Consider the following 12,677-nt stretch of genomic DNA (forward strand, 5'->3'; position numbering starts at 1 on the left):
TTATTTCTACAGTGTATTGCGTCAGGTACATCATACTCAATTTAATCGCGAGAAACCGCTGAATGGAAATTAGTAGATTTAAAATAGCTTTTAGTTTGTGTAGTTCATCAAACATGTAAAGACAGAAATGCAACAAGCAGTTCACATTGCAATTTTTGGTGTGTGATAAAATGAACAATTGTGAAATGTTCGGGCGTATTCTGTAGAAAAGTATAAATATCTTGTGTGATCTGCTCGGTCAAAAACACGCGATCGAGTCGACCCCAGTCCGCTGTGGCACAGTGAAACTGGAACGCCTTGAATCATCTCCATCAAAGTGATCTCTGTGTTGAAGGGGGCTATTCTAGGGAGGCTCCCCTGGAATAATACCTTTCCATAAGGTATTGATAATACATATTCTTACCTTCTCTCACCTTTTAATGATGGTGGTTGCACGACCTCCCATATTTATCACTCCCGTCAAGCAAATGACATCTTATCCCGCTCCTGTGGTTTTTATTTTCCTCTAACAACAAGTCAGAGGGTCCATCGGCCGTGCGGGGAAGCCGTCACTTTTGTCAGGTGCAAGTCCGAGGTGAGTCCAATAATGAAGGCGGTCGGTCGGACTTTCTTCCATTGGGGAGATAGGTGTGACCGTCTAACGAGGCCTGAGAGCGCGGGGTGCCCATTAAAAGTCGTGACCAGCCGTCTCCGGGCCCCTCACTCCCCCTCACACCTCTGTGGACCCTCTCTGGCTCTCCCCACAACCCGTCAGCACCACCCTGGCCTTCATTAACAGGACCCCGTTGCACTACTGTGCTCGCTGTGCATGTGATTGTGGACACGCATGTGTTCTTTATCTTTGCACAGTCTGTACATTACCAAGGTTTAGGCATGTTTTTATTCTTTTGCCTTGACTTTTTGCTTTAAATTCCAGAAAAATAAGACGTGCTTTCGCGCGTTGTTGAATGATGCACAGATACGAGATCCTTGAAATGAAGGAGAGAATTGGACAGTCAGATGTTTGGTGATGCTACACGTGAAATATGCATCAGTTTGAGATGAGACGAACAAAACAAGAAGACGCGCAGACACTCACAACGCTGTGCGAGTGAAGGTGGGATGCATCCACCAGAGATACTCCAGAAGCGTCATGTTTTCAACATCTTAATTGGTAAAGAACAGAAGAGAAAAGAGTGAAAAAAAACCAGCAGCAGCTCAACAAGTCTGTCTCATTATGTTTTTTTTCTTCTCGTGTTGCTTATTTGCAGACACAAGAGCTCTCCGAATCAATATGTTCGCTCTCAACTATTTATTTCCCCCAGGAAAACAGCCAAGCTGTTGTGTTTTGAATGTTTACACGGATTAACATAATCTGTTTGCCTGTGAAATTAGCCTCCTAAACAGCCCCCCGAACACGGGAAATAAAAAGCGTAAGCTAGCATGAACTAGCTCTGGGGATTCTGCGGCTCCCCTCTGTTTTCTTGGCACATGCCGTTGGCACCGGAGCCAATCTGTGATAACGCCGCGGCTTCTGAGGAGTCGTTAACGCACCGCTTTTGTTCAGCGGGCCGGGTTTTGTCTCGACTCGTGTCATCCGGTTTGTGTGTTTTTTTTGTTTTTTTGTTTCTTAATTGTGTGTAATCAGTTAAGGCCTCCAAGCTGATTTAGCCTCATTTAGAGAGTCAGGGCGTTGCGCTGCTATCTGAGCTATTGACCTCGACGTGTTTGTCGGTAAGCTCCAGTCCTCTGGCTTTAACTTTCCCCCTCTCAGTCATACATTATAAACAGAGCTGCTTTAAAGTGCATGTGGTGGACCTCCGCTGTCCAGCCCTCATCCTCTCCCCTCTTTACCCATAGGCGCCTTCTTGTGCATCCCCTCGGCCACCAAGGCTTTGTCCGATCAATCTCTATCTCTCTCTTTATCTTTGTCCGTCTAGCCATCTTCCCCTCTCTCTCTCTCTGTCTGTCTCTCTCTCTCTTTGTGAGTTTGAATGTTTTGCACAGCTTGCCGCTCCGAGGCCCATCCGGCTTGTTTTGTGTCATGCCGCTCCCTTCTTTTTTGATGTTAGCTTTCCAGATGTCTCCGACTATTTCCTCAGAGGCGCCGGACGCTGCTTTTTGGCCCTGCAAACTCTGGGCTTCATCGCCGCTCGCTGACATTAAACAGGGGGCCGTGTCAGTGTGTGCCGCTCCGTCTGTGTGCTGGTTGGTTTCACTCTGTGTCTCTGTCCGTCTCTCTCTGTTTTCATGGAGATGTGCCGTGTGCGTCCCGGCTCTCTTGTGTACAGTGTACGACCCGCTCGCTCCCCTCCCTTCCTGCTGGCTTTTTCTAAGATCCCGACTAATCGCTGGTGTTGAATTATACATCCAAGTGAATAGCTGAGATGGCCGGCCACTGCCTAATGCCAATGTGTTTATATCGTATTCACAGTCTACTGTTACATTCTGAACCCTGGCATGGCTATACCCTCTGGGTCCTTCAAAGTTTGTTAGGCTGAACTTTGAGGTTTTGTGCTCCGCCGCTGTGGCCCGGGCTGCATTTATTGCTCTGGCATTTTGTAGCACTCGGATGCCACTAACTAACAGTGGATGCCAGTGTAGGAAGAAGTATGAGTTTTGTTATGCTGGCTTGAAACAAATCCACACTCTGCCCGACAGCAGTTTACTGCTTGTCCACACCAGATGTCTCAAAGTGGAGGATTTATTCTCATGCATCTCCCATCACTGGCCAGTGTTATGGTCTTAGATAAGGATAACAAGACGCATTCAAACTTCAGATACCCTCACGGACGCACAGGCACGTACACACACACACACACACTTGCTCCTTTCATGTTCCCTCCTCTATCTTGTTTGTATCGCAGTCAGTCAGTGCTTCTGGTCAGCTCCGCAGCCCTGAGCGGCACAAAAATAGGGGGGGGGGGGAATCTACTTTGATTAATCAAACATGAGCATCCAGCGGTCCTGAGCTTGCCTGCCCTCCAACCCAATCAGTAACAGCTCCTCCTGACGGCTCAAGATGGGCTGATGAAAGTCATGCAAATGTGCCCTGTTTGTAATGCTATTTTTTCTGCATCCATCCCCATCATGTCTTTTTTAATGCTCCGAAGCGGCGGCGCTCCGCATGGCCCCGGTTCAAAAGCACACAGCTGCCAGGAGCGACTGCCAGGTGCACTCAGCGAAGGACATTTAGTATGATTTAGACGTATGATTCTGTGTAACTACAGAAGTTCTAGTGTGGAGCAGCTTGCATTTTGTATAAATTATATACATGAAAAAACTATGTTATAGACTAATGACTTTTTCTTCTTTATCCTGCAAATTTTTTATTCTAACTTATTTTCTATTTGGAAGAATGTTCCTTCAGTTGACAAGTTTAGTTCAAGTTAAAGTGGAAACGGACGACCTCTCAACAAGTGGTGTTTCTGTTGGCACTGCTGTCACAAAGACCAGATCGCTTTCTGTTTTCAGTGCTATGATAAAGGCAGAATAAAAAAAAAATTCCAGTTATATAAATAGGTGGACAGGCTTTTTTAGTTAGTGATCTAATACTGAATGAATATCAGTGTTGAACCCTCCCAAGACCTGGAGCTCTTTCCATCGAGTGAAGGCCCGTCTGGGGTCCGCTCTTGTTTTTTGCTCGGTTTCCTATCACTCTCCCTCTTTGCCTTCCGTCACCTCCGTGGGGGGCCCTCATTTTTTTCCTCTATTGGGTAGAGTTTCCACAGTCACTCCAGTTGTTCCACCGTCCACCGTTTCCGCTACCTGGGGAAAGCCACGGTAGCAACTGGGGAGAAGAAAGGCACCATCCTCTTCCTGTTTTGGTCGTGCAATAACAAACCCACTTCCTTTGTGCCATTAATCCAGCCTCCATTTTCCTGGGAGATTTCGTTCCCAGTGGTGCACGGACTTGCATTTTGGAACTTTTCCAAATCTAATCAATGACCAATTGGTGTGATTATTCTACGGCCATCACATTGTGCAATCAACAATATTTATTTAAAACACATATAACGCATATAACACCTATATTTATGTTTTTCCTAGATCCTAATATGTGGAAACAAAACTCCTTCGAACCCTGACTAACTAAGTAGTAAACTTTACATTGGTCATATCTCATTACCTATGTAAACCAGCGCAGTTATAGCATTTTAACGAAGCCGTTCAGAAACAGATTTGTGATGGTTAATCGGCAAATTGGTAATTTAAAGGGAAACGCTTTCATTGCTGTGACACAACAAGCTCAAAACTTGCCACCGGCCACACGAAGTGAGGAGGTTAAATGTTAATCAAGACGCGTGAGCGTCGCCCACATTAATCTGCCCATTTGCCAGGCAGAGACTCTTGGACTTTGCTAATCATCTTTGTCTGATCAACCCGGCAGTTTGCATGATAATGCCACAATTATTTAACAGTCCGTTAATCAAAACTGCAGGAGAGGAATTCATTTCTTTGTATTTCTGTATTTCCTTTACCCCCCCGCGTCTTGCCAGCCCTCACCCTTTTGCCACATACCCACTTTGCTGTACCTGTCAGCCTGCCGAGCATGCTAGTCCTCGCTCACTCACCCCGCGCTGTTTTTAACAGGAACTATTTCTGGTGAAATTAAAACTTAAAATATTTATTCATCATGCAATCCATTTCTTTGTGATTGATTTATTTTACTCTCATTTTCTTTTTTTCTTGTAACTTTTTAATGATTTGTCACCGTGGCTGGTTTGACACGCACCCAGACTGCTGCGTCCACTGCATCTTGGCCTGCCTGTTCTGCGAGTTCCTGACGCTCTGCAACATGGTAGCGACGCAGGCCTCGTGCGGTGCCTGCACGTCGGAGGCCTGCTGCTGCTGCTGCTGCGCCGACGACCTGGGCGACGACTGCAACTGCCCGTGTGACATGGACTGCGGCATCATGGATGCCTGCTGCGAGTCCTCGGACTGCCTGGAAATCTGCATGGAGTGCTGCGGCATCTGCTTCCCCACATAGGGAGGCCGGTGCTGCCGAGCACCGGGGCGTCCCTGCAGGGGGAGAACTGGACCCGGGAAGGAAATATAAGAAGGACGCTGCTGCTGCTGCTGTCACTTTGAATTCGGCAACAGACAGAGGGAATAAGAGTGTGTGTGTGTGTGTGTGTGTGTGTGTGTGTGTGTGTGTGTGTGTGTGTGTGTGTGTGTGTGTGTGTGTGTGTGTGTGTGTGTGTGTGTGTGCGTGTGCGCGTGCGCGTGTGCGTGGTGTTTTGTGAATTGTGATGACCGTTGAGTGTGTGGAGTAGTACCGGGGTGGTTGAGTAAAGATGTATTGACACTGGGCTTCTCCATCACAACCAGCTCAGCAGCAGCTTGAAGTAACTCCAGATATATGAACCTTTCATTTAAATCTCTAGTTTATAGTTCATTTTTTTTTCTTTTAAGTTTTCTATTCTTAGCGGCAAAAAAAAAAAAAAAAGTATTATCACAGATTTTATTGTTACATCAGGAATGCTGTCTAATTGTATCTCATCTTGTATTTCTGTTTTCTTCTCTTAGTTTTCATTTTCAACACTTCAGTTTTTGATGCTCAGAAACAGAGGTTCCAGTCTTAGTTCTGTACAACACTGTAAAAATGTTTCTGTGACAGTTCATACATTCTTCGATGCATAATGTATTTTTGCATCAGACTTTCAGTTACACACCGTCTACTGGCGCACTGTAGAACAATTGAAACTGGTGAAATAGCAAAGGTGAACAAGCACATTCATATCATCTGCTACCTTCTGACTCAGAGGGGAAACACGATGAAGAGACCAAATATTTTCTATTTAAAGCATTTAAAAAAAAAACTGAAATTATATTTTATTACAGAAATAAACTGCACAAAATTGCTGATGAACATATCTTATAAAGAACTGGAATGCCTATGGAAAACCGCCTGATTTGGCAATATTCGAATCCTTGGGTTAACTGGAAGTACAGTGCACATCCTCACATTTTTCAATACAAAAGCCTCGGACCAGCTCACTGTACCGTTTTCTACAATGTCAAGATGAACAATGTCTGCGGCTTATGTCTTCATTTCTTTGAAAGTCCTCCTCTGCTATTGGCCGTCAGCGATAAGGCTTTGTCACTTGCATATGGCCAAGTCTTCTCTGTGATGCTACACTACGTACAGTACATACTGTGTGACTTGTTGAACCGCGCTCTCTGTTCATGAGGGGCGCGATAAGGAATTAAAAACCGGTGACCCTGGTTTCTGTATAAGCGGCTTTCGGATACAAGCACAGTGACTCACAATACAATAAAAAAGGGAATCACAAACTGTCAAGTTGAAATGGTAAACTAATGCAGGGTAAAGGCAGTTTTCTTCTCCTTTCTTTTTTACTCTGTTCCTTAAATTCTGCGTATTTCGAGATGAGGTTGTGGTGAATCACCAGCGCAGTCATTTTCTTGTCTTGGAGATGTGCTTTGATGTTGTTTAAGTGATGATACTTAGTGCTGGCCCTCATTAGCACTGCTTGATATGAAGAAAAAAAAAGTCCCTTCGCAAAGCCAACAGATAATGTGCTGCCATGTGCAGCTCGTCTTAGTGGCACACTGTTATTGTGTGCAAGGAAATTCGGAACAGGCGGAGAGTAATTTTCATGTTTATGATTAACTCAAGTCACAAGTTTCTCATGGGCTAAAGAGTGTCATGACAACACCATATAGATAATGTGAAGAATTAATCTCAAAGAAAACGTGTATACATGTAGCTGCAGCAGTTGTCCTCCTATACTTTGCTGTCATGTTTGTTTATTTTTTATTCTGTGCCTTACACTCATTTTTATCTTGACGCGCAATTTCTCAACTTGGAGTTCACAGCTCATTACAATTAGTTTTGTACATTATCGTCAATCTCGAAGAAAACAGTTTAAAAAAAAATAAAACATTACTATAAAAAAAGAGAAATGATTATTGTTTTGTACACATTTTAATTTTTTAAAATATTTTGTTGATCATTTCTGCGTCATAATCCAGATGTTGGAGTAGGAGAATATATCCTTTTGCATTGTGGGAAGTTAAAACTGATATTCTTTACTATTTCCTGATAGTTTATGAATAAAACTGATAAATCGATGCAGCAGATTGGCCAATAATTAAATGAATTAGTAGTTGCAGACCAATACATATTAAATTCAATTTAAAAGAAGAAAGTTCTTCCAATTGTATTGTGTGTCTATACTGTGTATACTTTTATGTAATATTAATACTGACTCTGGTCCTGTTTGACATCCCCTCAAAGTGCGCTATTATCATCGTGGCATCAACTGTTAGCAGACATTGCAATCTTGAATCATATCATACTGCCTGACTTGCATATCTGTAATCAGAGCCTTGTTTATTTCCAAACTCCAGGTTGTACTTCCATCGTGTAATTTTTCTTCTTCCTCCTGTGGATAGTGCAGCAGTGCAACACAAAGTGTAAGTTTCACGATGGTCACCTCTGTCACAGCTCTGTGTTGCACCGTCGTCGTCCTCCTCCTCTGGTCCTCTCTCTCTACCAGTGAAGGTGCTCGGCATTAGCCACGAACATGGAAACATGGCCGGCAACACTCGGTGAGGTCATCAGGGAGCAGGGACCTCCTGCCGGCTGGAACAGTAGTCTGACCTTCAGCCGACACCACCCCCTGTTAACCCCTCAATTAACCTCCACGTCAGCCCCCCTGCTGGAGGGGCAGAGAGGAAGAGACCCCCCCCCCCTTCCATTCTATCTTTATTTCCTTTTATCATTTTCTGCCTGGATACACCCTGGCCCCGGGAAATTACCATCTTATTTCACTAATGCGTTGGGGGAAAATATCGCTTCCCGGAAAGTCCGTAATCACAAAGGAGTTGCACTTTTCAATTCTTTCTTTCACTTTTTATCCCGTGTTCACAGAGGAGGCGGAAAATATTGAAAAAACTCCAGGTGGAGTGTGCAGTGACCTTTTCACAAAGTCGCCCACCTTTCCACCCTTCCAATCAATCCCCCTCTGATCGTTCGCTGTGTGCCGGATTGTAATGTCACAATTAGGACGGCTCCATTGTTTCTGTTTCCCATCTGGGGGAGAAATTCAGCACTTGTCTGATCCCAAGGTCACTCCTCTTACAATATTAAATAAATTAGAGTGTGGCGGCGGCCACCTCCACCGACTAGCCGTGTATTTATCCATCCGTCCGTCCATCCATCCGTCCGTCCCTTCTTCCCGCTCAATTGGGTGGGATACAACTCTTTCACTCAGAAAATGAAAGTCTCCTGCCCTCGGCCACGAGAACAAATTACTGCTTTTGCTCTTGCTGTATGTGAGAAAAAACAGCAGATGGGTACATTAATGATGTTTTGTTTCCTTCATTGTCGTATGGGAGAGAGACCTGAGAGTTGTATACTGATAAGATTACAACCATGTTATAATTGCATATAATAAGACTAATTAGACAGGACAAGATGGGGTGGCAGTAATGTGTGACACTTCTCTTTATTCACCATCTGCTTTTTCCAGATGGAACATCAATACTTCTTTTTGTCAAACGGCAGAAAATGTGACTGCATGTGTGTGTGTGTGTCCCCTTCCAGTCCTCCATCTATCCATAAGATCCATAATGGCCGTCATTAAACCGGCTGTTAGCATTGAGGTGATTCATTTTGATACATTTATGATATTGTGTTGTGAGTCATTAAAGAGATAATCATACGGATACAATAACTGTCAGCATCTGTGTGCAGTTTTTTTTTTTTGCCTCCCGAGCTCGCCAGGATATTGCCTGCATTGTTGCAGAATGGCCCAATCGATTGTAAACACGATGTTAAAGAAGTGGGCTTCCAAGTTTTGGAAATGTTGAGGTTGGCTTCAATCGCGTCTTCTGAAATACATGCGCGTGCATTTGTAGAAACCTAAAATGATGCACTCACGGACGTGTTTAGCTGCTGTCAAAGCGCCACAATGCCGCCACCCCCTCACCCCCCCCCCCCCTCCTCCTTCGTGTCAAAGTTTGAAAGGACTCGACCTTGCTGTTTAGACTTGTAGCCATGACATTAAAATAAGATGAGACGATCTTCCAGAGGAGGGGGAGGAAAGAAGAAAAACAGGGGAGTTCGACTAATGTCACTTTCAATTAATCTCCTCAGGTAGTGGCCCCATTAGCCCGCTCACACAAGGGCCCGGTTGACAATGCAAATAGGGTCATTACCTGAGGATTCTAATTGACTTTGACACGAGGCCCGAAAAAGCCTGCCTCCTTTCGCACCACGTGTTATTTGTTTGTTATTTCTCCCGCACAAATAATTAATGCGGTTTGCCGCCGTGAAGATTGCATTGAAATTGCAGAAGCAGTGACAGAATGCTGAAAGGATTCCTTTTTTTTGGTGAGGGGGGGGGTGTTTATTCTCAGTGAAATTGTGGCGCGTCTCGTAGAAATCTGTGTACTCTTCATAACAAAACTCTCAAATTCAACACTCAGAAGTGACATCAGTCTCAGAACAGAGTGTCGGCAAAGGAATGTAAATGATTTCCAAGTGAAAGATTTGTAATCCTTTGTCCCCCCCCCCCCCTTCTCTTCTTGCCGTAACAATGTGTGATCGTACTCACACCGTAAATATTTAAAGACCCCCTTTTGCTAAAGCTTTGCTGTGGTACATGGGCCTCTCGCTGCCTCCTAATCTCCTTGATACCTGGAGGCGTCGCCGCGGCGATGCAAAGATAACATGTTGCAGTTAGGCGAGATCACGGGACTGGAGCCTCGAAACCCCCCGGATGGGGCGCGGCGAGGTTCAAAGTTTTTTTCCGCCACACGATGCGCGCCCCCCCCCCGCCCGTTGGAAGGCGGCGCAGACAACATGTGCCTGGGAGGAACGGAGGAATCAAGAGAGGAAGGAAAGGGGAGAGGAGACACAGAGATGTTTTCAAATTACTCAATCCTTTTCTTCCCCGACATTGCTGACAACATCCCCTCCTCCTTCCGCGCATCCCCCAGTTTCAGATGTTGTGGCGTCTCGAACTGAACATGCAAGTGGAAATGGTTTTTTTGGGGGTTTTTTTTGCTGTTGTGTTTTTTTGAGGTCTCGTTTTCCGCAGTGCGCTTGCGTGCTTCTGTTCAGGGAGGCGTGCGGGTCGGACCCGTGAACGAGACATCAGCCTAAAGTTGAGCACTTTCAACTTTTTTTTTCTATCTTCCCCGCCGCCGTCTGAGAGCCAGTGGACAGTGGGGAGGCAAATTGAGAGGGACGTGCGGACCAGGGATGCCTGTTTATTTGCTTGTTCACGCTCCTTGAGCTGTAAATGGGATGTCACCATTGTTCCACGTCACCCGCTGATGTGGACGTGTTGCGGTCTCCCGAGCAGCACTTTTGATTGTTTGTTCTTAACATCACTTAAACGAACGAGGGGCCTCCACTGGGCCTCCAGTCATCTGGATCTCGTGGGCGATTGGCAGGTTGTCTGGCGGGCAGGGCACGCGTGTGCTGTTTAAGTTTATCTGAGCATTTTTTCGACCACATACAAGAGGAGGACGTGGTTGCGATAAAAAAGAAGAAAAAAAAAGGCTGCTGGATTAGTCCATTGCAAATTTACAGAACACTCAAATGTGTTATGTCTTTTGGAATCAATTTCTTCTGCACTCATGGTTTTAGTCTAGAGCTTTCTTTTGCAATTTTACTGGATTTTTCTACTTCTGCCAAGTGAAACGGTTTGTGATACAAACAGAGAGAGTTGGCCGCTCCGTTGCACAATACTTTCCTTTTTTTTGCGTTAAATTAGGCTGCTTATGTTTCCCTTTGTGCATAAAACCACGTTTGTTTTTCGTAACTTCCTATCAACAATGTTTTGGATTGTGCTTCGCAAACAGAGAAATTTCCCTGACTTTGGTTTGAATAAGGGATGTTTACAGAGCCCAGATGTGTGTGTGTGTGTGTGTGTGTGTGTGTGTGTGTGTGTGTGTGTGTGTGTGTTTGTGTCTCCCCTCCTTACCTGACTCAACCGAGCGCCCGCGCACACACATGCAGCAAAGATGGAGAGAGAGATGAAGAGCCTCTAGTAGCTTACCTCCCTCCATGCAGAAAGAAAAAAAGATCAAGGATCAAGGTCTTAATAACACCAGCCATTGTGGCAAATATATAGGACTCAACTTTCCGCTTGGAGCAGCCTCTTCACATTGAGTTACCATGAGTGACAGGCAAAGCTACACACACACACACACACACACACACACACACACACACACACACTAATAGGCTGACTCCAACATGCTTCGTAACAACCGGAAAAAAGCACAAACATCAAGCAAACATGTTTACTCAAGTGTCTTTTCTCTCTCTCTCTCTCTCCACATTCTCCTCAGCCAAACTCAGAGCTGTTGTTTTCTTGCGCTGCATTTCATTTCACTTACAAATAAACAAACGGTAATTGTTTGTCAGATCTGCTGAGTTGTTTTCCTGCTTCACAGCGCACCTCCAAAGAGCCCCTCGCTCTCAGCGCCGTCTGACGAGCGCCAGCACAAACACCACCCCACCTCCCCGCGCCGCCACCAGATGCTTTGCCTCTCGTGTGTTTATTTGCCTGTCGGTCGCCCTTAATTGTGTCATCTGCTACAAATAAACACATCTCCCGTTGCATCTTTGTTTGTTCGGCAACAAACTGCCGCGGTGACAGTTTGTTTGTGAGGGGTGTGTGTGTGTGTGTGCAGCGCGGCGTGTTCAAAGACAGGTAGCTCGGCGGCTGGGTGTTTTGTACACACACACACACACACACACACACACGCGCACACACCGCAGGGAAAAGTTTACAGGTGTGCACCGGCAACACCTGCTCTCATTCCGGAGAGAGCTTCTTAAAGTTTAATTAACACGTGCATAAGACAAAGGGTTCATTGCCAGGGTCGACTGCAGCACTGTTTCATACGCCGTTATATACTGCACCGGGTCGAGTGCTGTAGAATGAAAAGATTTGCATTTTCATTCACTGTACAACGGTGCAAGTGACACTGGAGGCAACTTCAGAAGTAAAAGTCGGTGGGGGTGAGTTAGCTGGGTGAGAAATGTGATTTTTTTCTTTTTGCGGCACATTTAATGATGCATCTGGTGCGAGCAAACATGGAAGGTGTCGGCGCGAAATCTGATCTCTCTTTCCCAGATGCCTGTTTTTCTCGTCCTCATTGTCCTCCTTGTGCTTATTGTCCTAGTTATTTCATATTTTGCACAAACACAGACATTTAAACTAGCGAAGGTCTACAGATTAGAACGTTAATAAGACATATCCGGGTGCATTCACAGTTCCGTATTCCATCTGGTGTATTGAAGCCAAATATGAATAGTTCATTGGGCGCTTATTAATACTGTATGTTTGCTCTTCTTTAACAGAAAAGTCCTCGGGAGCCATCTAAACAAGCCAGCTCGCGGTATTTGAAGCCGTCTGAAAGCAGTCATAGGTGCCTCTTTGAGACAGAGAGCGAGTAAGGGAGCAGGGCAAGGCACGGAACGAGCGAGGAGGAGGCTTCAGATCGGAGACGCCACATCTCATATGTTGCAAGGTGATGAAGTGCAGATATCTGCCCTTAAAGAATATGCGCCCTGTGGACATGTGTGAGATTTATGTGTCTCCCCCCCACACACACACACACACACACTTTTTTTTTACCCCACCCTAGTCGTCAAAAGTCAAACGTGGCGCAACAAAAGGCAGCGTGAAATCTTCTCAGCCCCCGAAAGA

At 45.3% G+C, this 12,677-nt stretch overlaps 1 protein-coding gene across 2 annotated transcripts in view; it reads left to right on the forward strand.

Moving 5' to 3' along the window:
* Nucleotides 1–12,677, forward strand: part of mdfic (MyoD family inhibitor domain containing) — a 102,480-nt gene that overhangs the window by 15,717 nt on the left and 74,086 nt on the right. Inside the window, exon 5 of one of the 2 annotated variants that reach the window (XM_035609894.2) lies at nt 4,719–8,687. The exons of the other annotated variant lie outside the window; for it this stretch is intronic. Coding sequence (XP_035465787.1) covers nt 4,719–4,969 — 251 coding nt within the window. The 3' untranslated portion in view covers nt 4,970–8,687. Of the gene's footprint in view, nt 1–4,718; nt 8,688–12,677 lie in introns of those variants that run through there. 2 annotated transcript variants of the gene reach the window in all.

This window comes from Scophthalmus maximus, chromosome 12 (genome assembly GCF_022379125.1).
Source record: "Scophthalmus maximus strain ysfricsl-2021 chromosome 12, ASM2237912v1, whole genome shotgun sequence".
In the NCBI taxonomy this organism is placed as follows: Eukaryota; Metazoa; Chordata; class Actinopteri; order Pleuronectiformes; family Scophthalmidae; genus Scophthalmus; species Scophthalmus maximus.